This window comes from Acanthaster planci, linkage group LG02, assembly GCF_054643075.1.
Source record: "Acanthaster planci isolate LZ-2023a linkage group LG02, COTS_SCS, whole genome shotgun sequence".
NCBI classification, from domain to species: domain Eukaryota; kingdom Metazoa; phylum Echinodermata; class Asteroidea; order Valvatida; family Acanthasteridae; genus Acanthaster; species Acanthaster planci.
Genome location: NC_141778.1, coordinates 26,636,692 through 26,658,845, shown reverse-complemented (window position 1 = coordinate 26,658,845; position 22,154 = coordinate 26,636,692). Strand labels below are relative to the sequence as shown.

General features: G+C 41.3%; 1 protein-coding gene across 3 annotated transcripts; it reads left to right on the top strand.

The window, feature by feature from the left end:
- Positions 1-76: 76 nt before the first annotated feature.
- LOC110975929 (arfaptin-2-like) lies at positions 77-22,092 on the top strand. 3 transcript variants are annotated; one of them, XM_022228810.2, is made up of 8 exons: positions 78-261; positions 3,455-3,699; positions 7,106-7,144; positions 10,034-10,227; positions 11,778-11,969; positions 12,096-12,322; positions 13,136-13,310; positions 15,073-22,092. In XM_022228810.2, exons 2-8 carry the CDS (start codon positions 3,495-3,497, stop codon positions 15,223-15,225), a joined length of 1,185 nt encoding a protein of 394 aa, XP_022084502.1. In that variant the 5' UTR covers positions 78-261; positions 3,455-3,494; the 3' UTR covers positions 15,226-22,092. The 3 variants fall into 3 exon arrangements, with proteins under 3 accessions (XP_022084500.1, XP_022084502.1, XP_022084499.1); XM_022228807.2 differs by having other exon boundaries at positions 3,455-3,822; XM_022228808.2 differs by lacking the exon at positions 7,106-7,144 and having other exon boundaries at positions 77-261; positions 3,455-3,822.
- The last annotated feature ends 62 nt before the right edge of the window (positions 22,093-22,154 follow it).

Genomic DNA, 22,154 nt, shown 5'->3' with positions numbered 1-22,154 from the left:
GCCTTCACTGGTTACCAAATCTACGCGTGATTAAAAACGTAATGAGCAGGTCACCAGCGATGACAGCATCGCTCACGAGTTCCCGGATCTTGACAACACGACTTTCTGGGAGGAGAGCCGCAAGAGGAGGGGTGATTAAGGCATTTTCATCGTTTTGGTGTGAATGAATTTTAGCATTTTGGAATCTAATTTGAGGTGGTGGAAAGTGCAGGATTCTACGGACTACGCTGACGAGGCGTAATCCACAATTTCTTGATTTTGGTAAGTGTGCTTTGGTAACTAATTAAACATGTTAAAGCTGGCTTGGATGTTGAATTTGTTCGTTGCATTTCCAGGTTGCACGTCGACATGGTCACGTGGTTGAAGATGCATGAAGCGAGAGAAAACCGGTGACCGGAGTATTAAAATATTCATGTAATTTTGGAAATTTTATGGTAATCCTGACTTGTAGGACCCCTTACCATTGCCTACGTTTTTGTGTCTTTTTAAAGCATTTATTTTACAATCATGACGACCAGTAGACCATGTACAAGTAGGCCCAAGCCTAGACTTGAAATTTGTTGTAGGCTAAACAAGGTCAAGGACAGGTGTGTAGCCCACAGTTTTAGGCCTACACAGTTAAATGATTGAGAAGTCATTTTATGGAGGATGTTGAAGTCATGCCAAGGTTTCATTGGAAATTGGTCCAGAAGACTTCTCGTCAATCATATCAGTAGGCCTATTTTCCTACCTCGACCATGGTCATACACAAGTTTAGTTTACCCTGCATGTATTTACTTATAAAAATAAACCATACTTTGCCCTACTTCGAGAACTTGAAGTCACTAACTCCATGATACTCTGTGTGCCTTCGAGGCAAGAAAGTTTACATGTACATGGCGTCGTAACGCTATGGGTTTGGGAATTGAATTTGTGTGGTGAAATGGTTTGCAGCCATAAAAAAGCTATTAGGCCTAGGCCTAAACCAGATTTTCCCGTCAGCAAATCTGCTTGATCTCTATCTGCTAAGAAGGCGATAATAGTAGTTTCAGAGCATGAGATGAAGTATTTGTGGAAAAAAATGAGATTTTTGCTCACCAATTTCTCACTTCCACCCGTTGACTGTCACTCCATTCATGCCGCTCACGTTTATCAGACTGCGCATGCATTGAGCCCACCAATGACCATACTTGCTCCGCATCTTGGCTGGACCATTTTCGGTGGCAGGGGATGACGTCTCATGTTGTTTTGATCGTGGGACTGTCCTGTCTGCTGTTGTGACCTGGAAACACACACCAGGCGAGACGCGCAACATGTGCTGCGCCTTGTGTGATGTTCATTCATGTGTTTGTGGGAATTTGGTACATCCATCTCAATACCTGTTCTAATGGAAGGTCAAAGGCTTGTACATGTAGAGTATATTCAGATATTATTTTGAGATTTGTATTTTAGGTCATTGTAGTCAGCAAGCTGTTTGCAGCAGTTTTGTATTACGTACAGTATCTTTGAAATATCTAATTGCCGGTATTTGTATTTAACTCGGCCTAAATTCTGAGCATCTGCTGTGTACACGTACAGAAAATCACTCTTTGCTGGATCGTTACCCACAAAAACAAAACAACAATCAGGTAGTCGCAGTTTTGACGTAAATGTGTAATGCCTGTTGGTTAAGTGATAATGTATGAAGAATATAGGTTTTTACATTGATCATGCATGTAGAAAATAGGCCTGTCCAAAAGTACAGGTAGTCCAGAAGACTGGTCCCACATGTATGCTTTAGTTCAGTGGTACATTTAAAGGCCTACATGTACGTGTACATGTACAGTACATGTGCTTCTACTTTTAGCACTACATGTACGTTTTGAAGAAGACAATCACTTTGGGGAGCAGGACAGTGCTGTAGAATTTAAAAAGAGCATCAGTAGCTTAATTACTGTACATTTATCTGAAAACAACTTTCTCAAAAAAATTTTAACAAGCAGTCTTGGCTAATCTACTGTACATCTTTTGCTCTTCCTCATAATGTTCGGAAAACTGGCCAGTTTATCAGTTCTTAGCTGTGTTAACCAAGCAGGTTCTTCTTCTTATTAAAAAAAATATTGTGTACGTACACACCTACTGTACACTCAGTTGCTTACACAAATAATGAATACATTTATATTCTGATACTTTCCCTGCACTGTCAGACATGCATACATGTACATGTAGGTAGGCTTAAATGTTAAGTTCATTATTTCATCGCATATCAGTACGTAGGGGGTACACATTTGCCATTTCACAGAGGGACATATATGCATACATGTACAAACACGTTTGCATAATGAGGTTGGTTGTGGTTTCCAGACAGGGCCAGTAATGAAATTCTTCTCGAGCTGAGTGACATCACTTTCAGGGTGTAACATGTATATGTACCCTTGCATGTTTGTACATCTGTGCTTTCCTCAGTTTTGCCCATTCATCAGCTCATATGTGTGCATGCTTACTAATAGTCCAAAGGTCAGAGAGCTGGGCTTGAGTACATAATAGAGTTCAGTGTTACCATGGCTTTTTTGGCTACATCACATGGCAATAGGCATGATAAGTACATGGATACATGTACATAGGTGAATATTACAAATGTCACAGCCTACTGAAAATTTTAATGGAGCTGCAAAGGCACATGGTGTGCTGTGTGACATACATGTACATTTGGGGGTTGGGCCACGTTCATGCTCTTGTTGTACATGTATTCATTGTAGATTGTGCAGTTAGTCTTGTTTGTTGCTATCAGCTGTAAAAATAACTGTGTGTGTGCTTAAAATATAGGAATGATGTAGTGTGGAATGAAGGGTACCCGTGGTAGGAAAGTGCACCACTTAAGTATATGATAAGTTCTTTAAGTTCTCCTTGCTTCCGTTATGTACATGAAACAAACTTCCTGTATTTACAACATTGTACCATATGTGCATTCGTGCAATTATATGCGCTGTATTAACCAATCCCTAAGTTGCCTGTATTGTCTTGAAGAGTAAGGTTCACCAATTGCCACCTCTGAAATTTCATTTGGAAAAGCCCAGACCTCATTGGACCATTTTTTGGACCCAACTTTTTCAACAGATTTTTTTGCAGATGACCAGATAATATTAGTCTTTTATTGTGTGCCTCTGTTTTGTACAGATGTGGACCTATATGTATGTGTGTATGGTCAGGCACTACACTTGGTGAAGGTTTTGCATGCAGAAATTTGCTTGAAATGTATGAAACACCTGAATCATACATGCACATATATATTCCGTACATACAGAGCTGTTGAATGACATGTATGAATGGCGGTTGTTTAACTTTTGCTCCGGTGTACCTTATGCCAAAACACTTCAAAATTTGTATGAAAGGTAATGACATGCCGGAGAACACTAAGGGATTCATGTACATGTAGTTGGTGGATAACCAGTCCAGCACATGACGCTCAACTCTTTCACATTTTGTACTCATCCAGGTGAAAACTGTGTGGCACCGTATCTACCTAAGTCCAAGCGATGACCACAGAGAACGGTACTTACCAGCCAGAGGACGACCTAGACGACACCTTTGAGCAGGACCTACGGGACATGCTGAGGGACGGCCCATCCTTGTCTGACGCGGCAGCAACCATCCAGAGTGGCACTTCAGCCCACCGAAGCAGCAGCGGTGGGAGCGGTGGTGGCAGCAACAGCGGCGGAAACAGCAACAACGGCAGTGGCGGTCAGTTTACAGGCGTAGACCTGTCTAGTCCCCAGAAGTCACCCATGTCATCACCACCTCAACCCAGGCTTATCCAAAACCCCACCGTGGGCAGCCGTCTGGCTCAGCCTTCCAGAGGGGCGGGTAGGTTGGCCTGATCGTGATTCACCCATTCTCCATCCCCACCCTGCACTTCCAGCAATCCATGTTTGTCTGATACATCCTTATAGTCTCAGCTCTCACGTTGTATTCGCTTTTTTCCATTGATGAACTGTAAGGGATTTTCAGTTACAAAGACTGACAACTTTTATCAATTTTAGAAACGTTCAGTATATGATCTTCATGATACTGCATGCCTCTTTGTTTTGCGCATTATTTTCAGTGAATCTTAATTTGCATGAAAGATTGTGCATTTGGAACATACCGGAAATCTACACTTCACTGATACTTTGCTAGAATCTTTAAACCTAACCTTCCAAATTCTCCAACATCCTTCTCGCATAAATGGAGGATTTTGAAGGATTGGGGCCCCATGTCCGCGTGTGACTGATGATGAAACATTCAGTGTGTCGGGGTCTTGGGCAAGACCTTATGTGTTGTTAATACTCGGCAAGCTGCATAAATTTAAGTCCAGATTACACTCGAAATCATTAACACCGCTCCAGAAGATCATTTGCACTGCCTCAACATACCGGTATAACCTAGGATTGTGATGGGATCCCGAAGGATTGAGGCAGTATCCAAATTTTGAAAATGGAGACAGGTGGAGGAATTTGCAGGACAGCTTGCATGATCCTAGCAAACATGTCTATGGAGCTACATGTAGGGTTAATTAGGAAATTCATTTCCAGTTTAGTCTTCTGGTGACAGCTGAAGGGTTGTCTGTCGTAGTTTTGCTTAGGGTTTGTCATTAAAAAGGTGATACGAGTGCCGGTATCTTATTGAAGCAATTGAGAAAGATGAGTTGTTATCCTTTTTCGTACAGAGTACTGGAACAAAGACCATGCATGCATCCTCAAACAGCTGTTGTACATGTGCCTTAAGTCTGGTCATGATCATTGTCATTTCATGCAGGCCGATGCATATTAGTTCATTTACACGTACTGTATATTCATACAAACTTTTCCACATAGGGGGCCTACCGTATACTGTCAGGTTTACGTATGGTTGTGATACAAATATCAGTTGAGCATTTACTTGTGTTTCTGGAAAGAGAGAAGTACATGTAGCTGTCTCCATTGATGACATCCTGCTACGGCATTGAGAGTGTACGTACAAATTGTTCATCACCGTTGGCAGGGATTAACTGACGATTATGCCAGCCTCCCACGGGAGTTGGCCCTAATGCGCGAAGAACGTGAAACGTTCTTCTGCTTTGGAGAGCAGTGTCAATGTTATGGTGACATTTGGGATGGCAGAGTCAATTTCCAATGAAAGGCACTCACAGGGTTATATGAGGCGGGCATAATTAAAAGGAGCTAAAGACGGGCCCATGTTGAACTGACACAGTGTATTGCACGTCTGCATGGAGGAATAGTGTGTGCATACGTAGTACATGTACATGGGTAGGTAGAACACGTACGATTAACACATGTATCAGTGTGCCATATGCAATCTTCCTGCACTTGTGTCATGTGAAGTAGATTTCATGCAGTGTGTCGTGGAGGGATAGGCCCTAAATGAGATGTCTGCATTCTGTGCATGATTCTGTTGGTGTGGTCATTAAGGCCTGCATGTGACATTGGAAGCTGTTTTGGTGTGTTTATTTGTGGTACGCCATGTGATAGCACGCCCCCATTGCAGGCATTGTGCATTTGGTGTACTGTTACATTATGCAGAAAGATCCATTTCAGTTGTTGCATGGACACAATAATTCAAGACAATACCACACTGTACAGTCCATGTACATGTACATGCATGTGTGCTTGTACAGTATACTGTCAGGTAATTACATGTACATGGACTTACTATACATTGCACATGTACATCAACTTCAAGCCTCCCTGGTTTTTAAAATCTTACAAGAGGATTTGGGGGGATTTTGCAGGATTTCTGTTGAAGGGTAAAGCACAGCTACATGTACATGTACATGTACTATTATAACTTGTACCGTACTCTGCATCCAGCTTCTTGTGTACGGGTTGAACATGTTGAATGTGTAACAGAGATTGTGTTCTGTTTGGGTCCTTCTAAGGAGGGATTGTAGAGGATTCAGAAAAATCCCCCCTCCAATGCCTTAAGACTCAGGATAGCATAGACACATTCATGTACATGTAAAACAGACTTGTACAACAGACTGCTCATATAGATGCACATGTACATGTAGGTATGGCCATGTAGTGCTACCCAAGACATTTCTGTCACTTTGTTGAAGTCCTTTCCATGGAAAACATTGCTGTCATTTACAGTAAATGCACTGTACATGTACATGAATGTATGTAGGTTGAACATGGGCGATTCACACCAATCAACTGCAATTGAAGTATGTGCATACCATATGTACGACCAGATCTTCAGTGTGCTTATATACCTGTGAAACCAAGTTCTTCCTTCTTTCGTACGCTTTTGTCAGTATCCTAACACAAGAACACCAGTAAATCTGGCTGTTCAATTTTTGTACAATTTCCGTAATTCTATGGTTTGACTGTTCCAATCATGCACCGAACACATCTACACACGTACATGTTGACACGTTTATTTAGCAGTGTGACTCATTCCTGTCTGATTTGTACATGATAAAATCAAGCTTGCATATCTTACTATAAAGGACAGTTTGCACAGTGCAAATGGTTCTGTTAGAATGATTAACTCAGCTTAGAATAATCCTTCATCAACAAACATTTCTGGACACTGTGTGTCAATTGCCTGATAAAAATCAAACGAATATGTCCTCTTGGCCACCTCTAAAAACTAAATTGGTCAAAATTGTGTAACCACTTACAGTAATCCTTTGGCTTCATTTCTCACTTATCTGCCTTGCTTTTGTCTGTCATTTTTGTGCTAACTTCTTTTTGCAAGTTTTTTTACTTTCACAGCTCAGCATGACTAATTACTTTATGTTTCCACATAACAAATTTCTAATATTGTGTTGTACATGTATGCATTTTATGGTATTCTGTCTTTAAAGATCCAAAGTTTGCGTTTCTAAAGATAAGGCTTCCATTATTCTAGATGTCCTTGCAGTTACTTTGAGGATGTCATTCAAAGATCACTTGAGTCACTTGTGGCCAGCAAACGCTTGAGTTTTCACACTATAGTTTTATACAAAGAAGTAAATTTTACCCCCCAAAAAATCAGTTTAAGAAATTGAGAAATGCAAACATTTGGCATTGTGTTTTTCTGTATTTGAATGTGTCAAAATTAACATTTCCTGTTTCTCACTACTCATATTCTTCTTTCTTCCTTTTGATCCTGTTTACGTGGGCAGAAGAAAATCAAAATGACCAACCACCATCTACTGAAAAACGTAAGCTTTTCTCTGTCTTGATGTGTATGTCACTAGTTAAATGGTAGTGGTACTTTAACAATGGTTTTAATTTTCAACATTTTTCCCAGAAGCAAAAACTAATACACCCAATTGTTGGTATATCAGCAAATGTTAGATTGGTATGTTCACGTTTATAAAATAATGGTGGTCAAGGGTAATAACACATTACCCCAATGTAAAAGTCCATCTGAAGTCTTCAGTGAGTTTTTGTACTAAATGTTCCGTCACTGTGTGCTCCCGTATTATTGCAAAGTGGAGGATAGAATTCCACAGCTTTCAGATCTGAATTTGCACTGACAGGTTTGATTTAAAGCCAACAAGAACTGAGAAGATTTCATGCCATTCATTTGCAGCAGTGCTGCTCAGGGAGACAAGTTTTTCATAGTTATGGTTATTAGTATTGTTCACAGAACCATTTATGTATTGGCACTGTTTTCTGCACTTGTGCACTGTACATCAAAAAAGTTTACTTTGGCGAGAAGGTATGCACATGTACCACACTGCATACAAAATTTCACCAGAATTGATATCCAAAAGATGTACAGTACATGTATCAAATAATGTTGCAGCAGTATCTGAAATATGGACAGGAGGCAGTTTTTAGCTGCCAGGGTTAGGGTTAGAGCTGCCTCTTTAGCTCCAATTTGCACACCCAATTGAGCAAATTAAAGCACTCAAAAGGAAGGAATGTGTACTTAGCACATGGCATTATCATGGGATCATCTCCCTGTCGCCATTCTGAAGCGCACCTGCAGCCATGGCTCCATTTGCAAGCCCATGGCTGCCTCCCTCTGATTAAATGAGGCGGAGCGCTGACAGAGGTGCATTAAATGTGCTGCTCGGTGGACATTTGCAATTCGGGGAATGTTCCCTATGCGAGCAATGTTCCCTGATTGAATTGGTAAATCTTACAGAACGGAGTGATAAACCTGAACAGTCGTAAGTTCAAAAGTCGCACGGGACCTGGTAACTGCTGCAGCAGCCTTAATCAGATTAGTTTTTTTTTACCACCGGGCTGGAATTGGATCTTCTCAACCACAGGAAGCAATTTGAAGCAATCAGACAGATAATGTGCCCTTGGGGTTTTTCTTTTTTAATGTTTACATTTAAAGGTCAGTTTAGGTGAGACAGGATTTGTAAATGACATTTCCGGGTTCAGTTAGTTTGTAACGTACAATGTCTGGCTGGATCTGGAACAGTTGTGTAGATGAAGCCCAAACTTCTTGAAGTACATGTGCATGTGTACATGTACGTGTACATTTATTCCTGTGTGCAATGCATTATTTCAATGCTGCACTTGTCATTCATCAATATATTTAAAGACAGTTTCGCCATTCCTATTGGTGAAGAGCCTGTCACCTGAATGATCTGAAATGGTTGAGCTGGCCGTTCACTACCTCAGGCAGTACACGTCATGTTTGTGCCAATCTCCATACAAGGAGATTGTATATGACCTCTTGCGAGAGGAACATGCAATGTAACCTGGCTAGAGAAGTTGTCGGAGAAAAGTGTCATAAAAATTGTCGAGCAAAATAGGTGGAAATTTTTTATTTTTGAAAACTCGTTTTGACTTTGTGACTCAAAAGATATTCATGAATGGGAATTTATAGCTTGACTGGCTTGCTTAAAGACCAGCTCAGGAGAATGGATGTAGATAATGTCTGTTGCTTTTAGTACAGACATTATCCGTGCACTTTCCTGAAATGAACATTTAAGACTGACCAGGCACATTTATTTCCTTTTGTGTGCGCATTAGACAAGGACAAGTCAATGTTTGCACAGAAAGGGTTACAGAACTAATGACAACATGGAAACATTTGGAGTTACTGAATGAAAACAGGAATAGACAGCACTGCGTTTTCAGCTGAAACACGGTCGTTTCGATGTCTGTGTTTATGTGCATCTAGGTCTGGTGGATGAATGATTTATACATGTGCATGTACATGCTTTGAGACAAGAACGTTGCTGCTGATTGGTTTGCTAAATCACAACAAGAAATAGAAATATGGAGCCAGTAGAATCCTGCAGGATTCCGCTGTCTTTCTCCTGAAATATTAACCTTGGTCTGTTTGTTTTAGACATACATGTGTATGTATAATAATTCTATGAAACGTGTGTACCAACCGCTTATTATTAATATTTCCTATGTATTCTGAATTGTGTGCACCATACGTTACACATTATAATTTAGATTATTCATTGGTGCGCAGTACACATGTACATGTATGCCATCATCTGTGAACCTGTTGATTTAGTGGCCCGACTGTACATGTAGGTCTGTGTACTTGTGTATAGATTTGCATATGCATATATGTACATATATGTATTTTTGCCCAGGTGGGAATGTGCTACCGTAGTCACATGTACCATATGTTTGCACCGTACAGTGTGCAACATGCAGCTTGTGACGGTGAACCATTTTTAAACTGTCAGCTTTGAATGCCGGTGTCCGACACCAGCTCTGCCAAACTATTCAGACATGGCGGAGTAGTGGTCCCTTCGCACGTTGGTCTCTGCACTTCAGGGAGAACAAACAGAATTTGTCGCTGATGGAGAGCCTTGAGGCACCCGATTTGCTTGTGAAAATATTTGGGCAGGCTCATCCAGCTTTGGAGCAAGGCACCATGAATACAGGCTGCCCACTTTTCAACTGTGTTTTTTAAAATTAATGGGATATACAATACTTGATCGTACATGGGTAAGTTTGAATGGCAGCCGTTGTCAACCACTGGTTGATTTTGCCTGTTATGCAGGATACATTTTCTGCGCAGGTTACCTGGGAAAATTGACAGGTGGTCAACAAATGGTTATAGCCCAAACTCACCGAACTGTTGCCGACCACCCACATGTAATGTCTGTCTTTTACAGCGACTGTCCGAACAGCAGCCCCTGCTGCTGCTGTGCAACCTGCTGTCCAGCCTGTGGCTACCATGCCGACGGCGCAGACAACACCTGTCGGGAAGCCCATGACCGGTATTGGCAATACCACTTTCACCAGCACGCCGCCGGCCCCCGGGCAGACAACAGACCAGGTGTCCACCTCCGTCATGGCCAAGGCTAAGGTAAAGAAAATCAGGCCACATCCAAATCTGACCAGATCCCACAAAATGAGTCTTAAAGGTCTTTTTCCCAGTAATTTTGTTTCTGCTAGCACTAGAAGGTGCAAACAAGTCTCTCTGTTTTGATGTACGGTATCACTTAGTTAAATGTATCACTTGGTGAAATCTGGCATGCCGGACAAATATAAAATCTATGTGATTTGTTGCAATGACTCCACACATTGGATGATTTACAGTGGGTTTTGTGCATATATTTATCAAATGTGGAGGAGGGCCACCCGGCAAGTTGTATTCAGCTTTACATGTTGGTCAAGCTCTGCACACAAATCTGTGCATAAAATCATATTTCTTGGCACCATTTGTTAGACATGTAGGCTATCACACGTTCTTGACATATTTGGGAGGATTGAAGGCGTGAACATGACTTGGAGTTGCCGAAATAGTCGTATCTCGCCTCAAAGAGCCAATACTTTGGGTTGCTGAATTTCGACTAATTACTATCGGAAATCATCATCGTTCAATTTGCGTTAAAAATTTTTGTCCAAAGCAAATAAAATTTTCTGGCATCACATTTTTGGGTTTTGGTTTGTTGGTTAACCCGAGCCAAAGGTTGTTTAATTCAGCCACGTTTTGCAGTTTTTATTACCCACAACCTTTGTACATTCAAAGACTATGTGGACCTCCCTCATTTGGGCCAATCAGCCAAATATGCCTGGGTGAGATGTGCATTAGGGGTTGCCCGATGGTTTGAAGAACTGGGGGTTAACATAAAGGGCGGCCATGACGGAGCAAGGAGAACATCTGTTATAGGTAAATTTGTGTAAGAATTAGGTACAACCTCAGACAGCCACAGAAGCTCATGGCACTTCCGTTTACGTTGATCCTCAGACCCAGCAGGAATGCGCCGGCAAAGTGCATTCCACCAGTCACCAATCAGCAGGGGTGTCAGAACAAACACGCAGGCTTTCCCTCGCTCCAAGGCGTATCAGACAAACTGCCATTAACATCTCAAATATTGAGATTGTAAGGCTTTTGAGCTGTGCTGCGGTAGCCGGTATTATGCTCTTTTGCTTGTACAGTGTACAGTCAGTACATACTGCATATGTTGGCGCATTTGTAACTGAGTAGCAGACTGTAATTATCAATTAGTGTGAAAGGGTTTTGTTTTTTGGGGGGGCGAACTGTTAGTAAGCAGTTAAATGGCAGTCTGATAGTTTAATGGCTTTGCCCACGGAATCACCACCAGCTATTACGGAATATTTTGTGCCAACATGGGTAATGCATTGCCAGCTTGGCAAGGGAATTACATAGCATGCACATCCATGTACAAGTACCGGTTGCTTGTCTCTGTTTCAGGCACATCTCGTTTTTGTACACTCTGCAAAGAGGTGGAAGCTTTTGTCACTGCTTCATCAGTGCCAAAAGTAAACTGTAGACCTACGAAAAAGTTGGCCCGTTGTTGACTCCCAGTTTAGACACATTGATATATGAAGCCACTGTATAGATTCAGTATGCGAGTTGATTTCAAGGCCTCTACGTTGTCGTCTTTCCAGTTGGACAGCTTGAAGAGCTGGAGTATCTCCACCTACAAGTGCACACGCCAGCTGGTGCAGGAGAAGCTGGGCAAGGCATCCAGGACGGTGGACCTGCAGCTGGAGGCTCAGATTGAGGTCCTGCGAGACACACAGCGCAAGTATGGCAACATCATGAAGCTGGCCCGGGTGTTGACCAACCACTTCTACCAGGTGGGGCTGCTGTCCAAGAATATAAATGCCTCGTTTTGGGTCTAATCGCTGATATTTGACCATGATTATTGTGGGGTTTTTTTGTAATTAAGATAATTATTTCGGGTGATTTCCTCCGATGTCCAGGTTGTCCAGACGCAACGATCCCTTGGTGATGCCTTTGCCGAGCTGGCCCAGAAATCCACGGAGCTGGCCGAGGAGTTCAACTACAACGCCGAGACACAGAAGTCATTGTGCACCAACGGCGAGACCCTGCTGGGTGCGCTCACGTTCTTCACGTCCAGCGTCAGCACGCTGTGCAACAAGACTATGGAAGACACTCTGCTGACTGTCAAGCAGTACGAGTCGGCCAGGTTGGTTGGCAGATCCAAGATATTTTTCTAACCCCCCAAAATCTGTCCATTTCTAATCTGTATACCTTACAATGATGGAATGAGGGACTTTACATACATGTACATTGAGCATGATACCTAGTTTTTTCTCAGTCAGTATTGCACTACATAAGATTTGGTGCCCCTCACAAAGAGTTTGCCTTTATTTCTCGTACACAATTTCAAGGCTTCAAGAGGGTTCCGAACAATTTAAGTCAATGAGATTTGGAGCTCTGGTGCTTTTTTACTTCCAAATGTAATTTCAAATTAGGCAATTGAAGACATTGCCCCATCAAAATATCTCTCCCTTCATATTAAAGCTTACTCTCTGGTTACTGACTTCGGTGAAAATGTTGAGATGTGTATTTAGGAAGACAGACATTCCATATGAGAAAAATCTGTGCAGTTTGCCCTATTTACCACATTCTTTTGTGTATGAAAAGAAAAACAGTGGGACATTGTTGGTACTTACAATTTCAAGAGGCATCAAGTACCAACATAAAGTAATATTGGATGTGATGTACTTTTCTAATCCAGCAAAGTCCATTGAACACATAAATTATCAATTGGAGGATTTTTGAGTGTTGGGTTTAGCATCAGTATCAGGCCAAAAAGACCCTGCCAACATTGTCAGACGTTGAAAGGGATACTTGCAAAGACTGGAACTTCAGCTGCATGCCCTAGCATTCAGCGCAGAAAGGTACATTTCAAGGATTGCATTCAAAACAACTAGCTGTTACAAGGGCTTAAAGCGTGGTTGAACAAGGCTAAAGGTCTGTTACCTTTTACCAACAGGGTAGAATATGATGCTTACCGGGCTGACCTGGAGAGTTTACAGTTAGCCCCCAAGGACGCCTCGACTCAGGCCAGGCTACACGATGCCCGAGTCAAGTACGAAGGCCAGAAGGAGAGATTTGACAAGCTCAGGCAGGATGTGGCCGTCAAATTGAAATTCTTGGAAGAGAACAAGGTACGCAGTGTGCTGCAAACTGTGGTTTTGGCAAAGCAGTTTTTTCTGGCCAGCTATTAAAGCATTTACCCCAAAGAGGTCATGTCTAAATTTGAGCTGGAATTTCTGCATTTACAGTTTTGTAATTGATCTGTCTTCGAAGTGCAAGCAAGGAAGTACAAATTCAAATTCAGTAATACACATTTTGCCTGGCCTGTGTTCATTTATAAAGTGTGGGGTTTTCATATCTGCTTGATTGAGCAAGTTTCTGTTATTTGGCTGATAAAATGAAGGAATTTTTTGTTTTGTGGGGTCGCAAGTCTTGGTAATTTACCAAAAAAGAATCCAAATCTACACGTCTGTTTTTGTGATCATACCAAATTTTGTTCCTGTTTGAGTTTTGTAACCTCTCATTTCCAGTAAGTGAAGTAGTTGCATGCAAGTCCTTCACAAGTCCTCAGTGGTTCCTGCAAATCCTTCACAAGTCATCCAGTCTTGAGTCGAGTCACTGAATATATATGAGTGAACAGGGCTAGATCATTGATTTGTCCTTCTACTTTTAAAAGGACTTGAGAGCAGTAATGTTGTCGAATCCTTCACAAGTCCCAGCAAGTCCATCGTTCGTCATCCCATCTTAACCACTACCTGCCGGGGACTCCGGAATCGGAGCTGTATGGTTTATATGCGTGGCCGGGGTCTCCGAACTTGGACAAAGGAAACAGGGCCCTGTATAAAAAGACCATACTCCGAACAAAAGACCAGGCTGCTGGGCATTACCGACATTTTTCACTCTCAAATGTGGTGATAATCCAGCCTTGTTTCGAAACCGTATACCAGGGCTTGGGGCATGGAGAGCCAGCAGATTACCACCGGGGACAAAAGCGCTCCACCACCGCAGTGATGAGCCACACAGCACCGCTGCACGCTAATCTGGCCCCTATTGAAAAGAGGTCAGCAGTGCACTGAGCCAGGTTCGTGAACAAAAGACAGTTATATAACACCGCACAATCTGGGCTCTGTTTACAAGGCTGCTGGCCTGGCTGAAATACTTGGGTGTCAATGAAGGTCACCTGTCAACTTAGAGTAGTGCCTAAAGATTACTTCGTGCGGCTATAAACGACCGTTAAATGAAATGATGAATTTTTGAAAGATTTTGAAAACGGAAAAAATGATAATCATGCCGGCCCAGCATCATCAACATTGAAAAATGCCCCGGCATGAAGTGGTTAGGCTAAGTCACAAGGTAGTCAAGTGAACTGGTAAACTGAAATTTTGTCATTGCCCAACCTGTTATATATACTTATGCTGTTGTGATTGGACTTGTAAAGGGAGTTGTGAAAGGATTATAGTGGACTGGCCTACAGCACTGTTGGATACTGAATTGTTAAATTGGGCTTTAGGGAACACTGTCGAATGATGTAGTCAAGATGATTGCAAGACCAGACTCATGATCATTCTACAGGACTTGTCACAAGACCATTCAGGAGGAGCATGGTGGACATTTGGAAATCAATGCTATTGTTGCAATCCATTAGAACAGCTTGTGACTTGAACTCACACTGGAGATCTTGTGTTGGTCGTGTGCTTGTCCAGTGGGGTCTTGTGATGTCTTTAAGAGGTCTTGACCACACATCTCTGTAGACGCTGTGCACCGTTCAGTACTCTCACACCTAGACCTTGAACTGCCGCGGGCAACCTTGATTCTCCTATTTCAGAAGTATTTTATGTATGCCTTGGGGGATTAGAGTTCCAAACTCCTGTTATTTCCCGTTTCTGCCACCAGGTGAAGGTGATGCACAAACAGCTTCTCCTCTTCCACAACGCCATCTCCGCCTACTTCTCGGGCAACCAACAGGCCCTGGAGGCCACCCTCAAGCAGTTCAGCATACGGCCGAAGTCGGCCAACGAGCTCAAGCCCTCCTTCCTGGAGCAGTGAGTTGCGGCCAAGGATCTCAAAGACATCATTCTTGCGCAATAGAACTCGCCGTGATATAAATACACTTTTAAACTCTCAAAATAATCATTACAGAAATCATTACAGTTTATTTATGCCTGTTTGCTTTGCTTGTCGGTAAATTTTGTTGCTCCAAAAATCAGGGGATTTTGGTCAGATTGACTGGGTTTTTGAATATTTTGGTGGAGGCACTCAGGAGCGATAGCTGTAAACAGAGGGGTCTATGAAAATGTTATAATGCCTTTTGGAAGTTGAAATCAATTGTGACCTAGAATTTTCCAGTTGCAGATTAGGGCCTCTTTACATTTGAAATTTAGTTACAGGATTCCTAGCGAGAAGTAAGTAGAACGTGTTGGCTCCAGGCGGTCAGTTGGCACAGTACATGGAAATACCATGTAATGACATGACACGTTGGTTGTTTCTTATCTGAGCGCTTATTTCCAGTACAGTGGAAGGGCTTTGTCCCCTGTCACACGAAGGAGCTGGCCACTGCTGTACACTGCCGCAAAGTGGTCCAGGGTATTCATCCTTAACCCTCCTATGCTGAAGTCACTCTTTGGGTCACTTGGTAAACACCTCAAAGAAGCACAGCTGTGTCATGTGCACTGCACCAACAGTCCCTCACAGGAATATCAGATTGCACTTTTGTGCTGCTCAACAACTGTGCTTCACTGTTTCATGTGCATAATTGTGCAGTAAACCAAATGCAGTGAAGAGGACTGCACAAAAGACTGTGCTGGCAACCAACTGTGTACACACTGAACCTGTGCATGTTTGTGTTCCATATAGAAAACACATGCAAGAGAGTGACTGTGGGCACTCGTGCATAGTTTTGCTGTAAAACAAAAGGAGGGTTAATGTACATCCGTTAACCTTTAACCTTAGTCCCAATTTGGCCATTACAGTTTCTCATACACCCCTGGCAAACGTGTTCCAGCATGGGTACCCTTTCAGGTAAAGAATGTCCCATTATGCCGGATACGCCACTTACAAATCAGTTACCACACTTTTGTGTGTTATAAAATGGACCCTCATTACTGTTTGCTGTTGACTCCGGTTGATGGAATTTTGTTATAGTGTGTTGTATCGAAAAAAGAAAAAGTTCAATCTGCTTGCTTGAGAGTGTAGCTAGATGCCATTGGTATTACACAGCTTGCCTTTTGGGGGGTGTACATTTAAGGGTTAACCTTGGTTCACCTATTTTTTTTTGGCTGTAAACCAAATACGCCAGTGCTCTCCTGTTTTACGTTGGCTACCCCAGCACATTTGGACTATGGTATATCAGACTCCTCAAAAATACAATGGCATTGTTGTAAAATGACACTTGGTAATTTGTATTTATAGAGCGCCGAAAGAGGCAACACTTATTGTTTATAAGATATTCAGTTTAATGTGGAATACATTGACCTTAATGGTTGATTATCTTGCAGTCTTGTGCACTGCTCAAAAAAAAATGTGATTTTAAACGTAGCAAAGATATTGTGGAAGTATTTCATAGCTTTTTTTTTTTTTTTTTTAAAGCTGGAATGACCTTTTGCTACGTAAAGTTGTCAATAGCCTTCACATAAATTGTAAACATGGCAACCGCTACATTGTACAAATATGTGTAGGCAATTATTGATCAAGCCTTTTAAGGCATTTACATGTGTTAGGAGTTACATTCACTTTTTTCTCTTCATTTTGAACTAGGGGTTCATCTGTTTATGTGCAGTTTTTATTGGGGCTCAATCTGCACCGTGCCGGAACAATGGATGGCGTGCCTTTACACCAAAACGACAGTCCTTTGGTGGGCATTCATTGCTTTGGTGCGGGACGTGCTGAGCATGCGTGACCAGTTTATGGTAGAATGTACAGTCTCTGCCTGTGCACTGGGCACTCAGTTAAACGAGTTAAACTTTGCCGGCTAAGCAGTACTACACGTTTTTGTCAGATGGGTTGAACCATGGCGTAGTGGTGCCACAGCTTTGTTGCTGAGCACATGTGCAGTGCACGTTCACTAGTTGTCTTGCTTTTATGGCAAAGCCATGTGTACTAGCCATTATGCTATCAAATGAGCCCCGTTGGAGAAACATGTCTTTCCCATTGATATTTCTCACTAACCCAACACATAGTACATATTCAATACGAGCATGTTGTATTAATTTTATGATCATTATGCCGTCTTCATTTTCTAAACGGCAAGGATGTTTTGGTTTACATTCCAGAGTGACAGAATTATCTTGATTAGGTGTCTGCAAAATGTAATTCCTTAACAAGAAGTTATTCCAGTGTGTCTAGCACCCAGAAACCTGGCTTAGTTACTCTTGTTAGAATGCCATGCGGTGCACTTTTAAAAAGAAATGGTGCAGGTGGGTTTTTATCTGTCTTTTCTCGGTGCTTGAGTTCTTTTTCTGAAGAACCACTCTTCAGGCTTTGCTGTAAAAATGCCAAACCCTATTTACTTGTGTCCAGTGCCCACAGTGGTCAAACTTTGCTTTGCTTGATTTTGATGGAGAGAGTAGAATGGTCTTCTTATGGTCTTGTCTGTAGAGTGTTCCATTTTGTTAATTAGGCAGTGTTTAATCTAGGTGTGGCATGATTCCAAGCAAAACTGCCAAGGGTTTATATAATGTACCAAATTGTCCAAAACTACAATTAACATGTAGTGTGAATTACCTGTTCTGCTTAAACAACGGTCAGGATTCATAACAGGTAATTTGGTCACAGATTTAAAGTAGTAAGAAAGATATCCAAATAATAGGGTAAATTATCTTGGTAAGTTATTCAGTGTCACATCTTATGTCTGCTTTAATATGTTAATGTCAGAGATGTGACAAAAGATATACCTTGAATTAGATTATAATAGATTTGCATATAAATTTGTATATCCCATCATCTGTTGTATAGCTTCAGTGTGATTCCAATGTGCAGCTTACCATACGTACAAGTCCATTTCAGAATCGGTGGATTAGACAAAGTTCTTGTTTCTGGTCTTCATCTAGCCACAAAGTTTGTGTCCATACTGACACATTTCGGCCATTATCGTGACTGATCCAGAAAGCCCATTTTCTCGCAAGTATAAAAATTTTGTCACACGTAAAGCTCAAAGGCTTGTCAGAACCACATCAAGTGCACTGTTAATAGCCATATCTGGAAAACAGCACTATTAAAAATGGTAGAATTCCAGACAGCCTTGCAAGTTTGCCTGCATTTAGCTGTTATTTCATGAATGAAAAGGGAACAAGAACACCAACAGGGTTTGAAGTGGGGCAGATGGTGACCAGAAACTTCAGACCATTCCTGCCGAAGAAACTCTGAGATTGTGTTTTTCTTGGAATCAAATTCCTTGTGTCCAGTTCACTGACGCCACGATTGATGCTCAGTCAATGTTGATCATTGTTAAAACATTAAATATGAAATATCAGTTGCATCCATTTTCTTTGTTGATCTAGTACACAGACCGACTGGTCTTCGTGGACTTGGGGGGAAAACCAGTTAGATACAAGGCTACATCCAGAAGATGTGCCTGCAGCTGGCATCATGCATGTGTCAGGGAGGTAACTAGCCGCTTCCATGCATCCTTATATCATTTCTAGCCATAGCCTTTACTTCTGGACACAGCTCATGGTGGCTGTTTTTTTTTTTTTTTTTCGTAACCCAAACCATATCCCACATTTCTCTTTCCTGGTCAGACATTATAAAAGTGTATTTTTTTCCAAAGGGGAAATCTGTATGCTATTTTCATCAAGAGCTAGACGTATTTAATCATGCTCTATGCCTGTGCACTTCTGATGAAAGAAAATTTGCTTGATGTTACGCAGTTTACCAATTATAGAACTTTTGAGATGGCGTGGACACAGTTGTAATGAGATTGAAAGCAATTGGCCTATGTTATGATTTACCAATGTATATATTTATCTCAAATCAATAAATTGTGTTAATAGTCAATTGACATTCCATTTCTCTGTTCTTTATTTTACGTTGGAAGTGAGCCCATATAGTAATTCTTCATTTTGTTCAACTTTTCTTTGCCAAAGCAGTGACTGATTGGTTGTTCAATTGGTAAGTTATGGACAAGCTAGTGTACGTGCGTATACTGTACGTGTACTTGAGAAGTTTTCTGTTAACTTTGGTTTTGTACATGTATATGTCTTGATGCTCTATGAGGGATAGGGACTTTACATGTGGTCATTGCTTGCATTTTGACGATTCCCTTGACCCCCGTTTTATGGCATAGCTAAGCACGCAGTTTTCAGCTGACAGAACAGTTCTCAGTCAACTGTATTTTATATAAAGTATAGGAAAGACCTTACTTCTGACTGCCATAGTTGTAAAAAGGATTTTCTATATTGGTATGTGTTTGCTTTTTAAAAAAATACTTCAGGTAAGCTTGGTTTCTCAGCTCTTCTTTGCTTTTTACTGATTAGTTTCCCAAAACTTGTTCCTGAAGTGTGTTATAATGTGTGGAACTCTTTCAAAACACATGCATACATTTTGTATCAGGCATTGATGCAAGTTAGTACAGCAAGGTCTTCAATAAAGGTAATATTTAGCACTTCAGCAAGTAGTATTGTACCTTTGCGAGCTACTCTTTGAAAGTTTTTTGGTAACAAGTTTTATTTTTAATTAATTAATTAATTAAACTATCCTGAAGAGCGAATTTTTCTTTAAAGTTGGAAAGAATGTCTTTCGCATTGTCAAAGAACATCAAAGTCTGTCAGTTTTAAATACCAGTGACACAGTATTGCTTTTTGAGGTGAGGACTTTTTAGAATGAAGACAAGATCTGTGCCTGAATTTGTCGTTGGATTAAATAACTTGCTCTTAGACTTATCCAAGGGGATGTCATCTGACTGTAGTGGGCACCATACTGACGTGGGCATTCCTGAATCCAAGACATACGTGCAAATCACGACACCCTATTGGTGGAATGACTGGGCACCACCTGTATACGAGCATGGCGCCACTATAGTTCAGACTTCTAATTCACTTTGCAGAATTCATCCATTCAATTGGCAAGGGGTTGCAGTGGGTGTAGCTTTTGTAAGTGTTTGAAGGTAGAACAATCTGGATTTTGTTCATGTGATGCCATTGATGTCAGATTTTAAAACAGCCAACTGGCACTATGGGATGCCCCCTTTGGTGAAATAGTAAGGCATCATCATTGACTAGCAGATTTTCTATTTTCACTGGGTTTTAGAAGCCATAAATGTCCAGTGGTTTAGTTCATAATGTTGGCACATCACAAAACTCTCAATTTAAAGATACAGAAAGATCTGGCTGTGTTTTTCTTTGGAAGGAGGCGATGTAGAGTTATCTAACGCTGTAACAGACCGTATTCGCATTGTCCCCAATTTTAGGTTTATGTGTTAGTAGGTGATACTGTAAATATTGTTCATTCATTGATTGTCAATACATGTTGCTTTCATTTTGGGGTGAAAAAATACCTGAATTATTTTTAGCAATGTATTATAATGTGTTGTGACCAGGAAATGGCTGTACACAAGTAGTACTGATTACAGGTAATAATTTGAGACTTGAAATTCTTTGGACACTTGTAATAGGTTTACATCCGTATTTCGTCATCAACACCACAAAGTAGCACTCATCAATAGATGTGTGAGCCGCTTTTGCACGTATTTTACGGAAATGTATTATTTTCATGAAGTAGCACTCAGTGCCGTGTGGCACGTGCTTGGTGAATTGTCATTTTCAAGAACTGACCTTTTCCTTAATTTAAACACTTAAAACAAGTTTTAAGAGCATCTTCTAGTTAAGTCACATATTTATGGGTGACTCAAATCATTTTAGACCTTTCAAAGTGTTTTTATCCTTGCTATATTGACAAAACACACGAGTGCTACTTTGTGAAAATGAAAATCATTTGATTATACATCAGTGTACGATGTGCGCGTGCACACTTGAGTGCTACTTTGTGAAACCGAAATTGCTGTAAACACGGTTTTCACGAAGTAACACGCAAGTGCAGTTGAGTGCTACTTCTTGGTGTAGGTGACGATTTGTTGTCCTTTTCACAAGCGTGCAAAACTCTCCTCCCTGAGATGCCTCTCTCCTCCCAAAATGTACATGAGAGGATGATGGCTGGTCAAGCTGCCAATGGCAGTAACAGTAGCATTGCTTTCCTCGTCGTGGTAGGGTGTATTACTTTGCATGAGTAGGGGATACAAGCCAGGAAATCGATCAAAGAAGAGGCGAAACCTTATCAAGCAACATCTTGTGTAAGGCATGCCGTGTACACCAAACCACGAAGACAAATTCAAGTATGATGCAGGTTGAAAACCTCTGCCCTCCTAGCGCCTGTGTGTTTCACATAGATCTGGATCGCGATCAGTGATCCATCACTGGTTCTCTGATGCCAGAACCTGCCTAATGGATAGCACGTGCCAGCTCTGGAATGACTGGTCGCAATCCAGATTCGTGTGAAACCTCACTTTGTAAGCTCATGACAAGGACAGAAAAATGGGTGACCCCTGAACACGCAAGAAACAGCTGACACTGATATTTTCATCCTAACAGATTCTTGTAGACTTCAGACAAGAGTTGGTTTAGGAGGCAGTACATTTGCACCACTAGAAGTGGCATTGAAGTAAGTCATTGACGCTGAATTGGAATGACAGCACTTATGGTTGCTATGTATTAAAGATCCGAAAATGTAAAGAAGACACCATCACTACATGTATCTTCACAAAATTGAAGAATTTTTCTGTTGTTGAACTTTTAGGTTTTTTTTGGTAGATTACAGCTTTTTGTCAAGATGGCTGAAAGGCCGATTTTGTTGACTAAAATTATTTATTCGTATATGTAATGTACGAATTAAGATTAAATTTGGCTGCTGTAGAAAGAAACAATATACCAGTGAATCAATTGAGCTTCTTGGAAAGAAATAAGCATACATGTAGCTATTCTGACTGG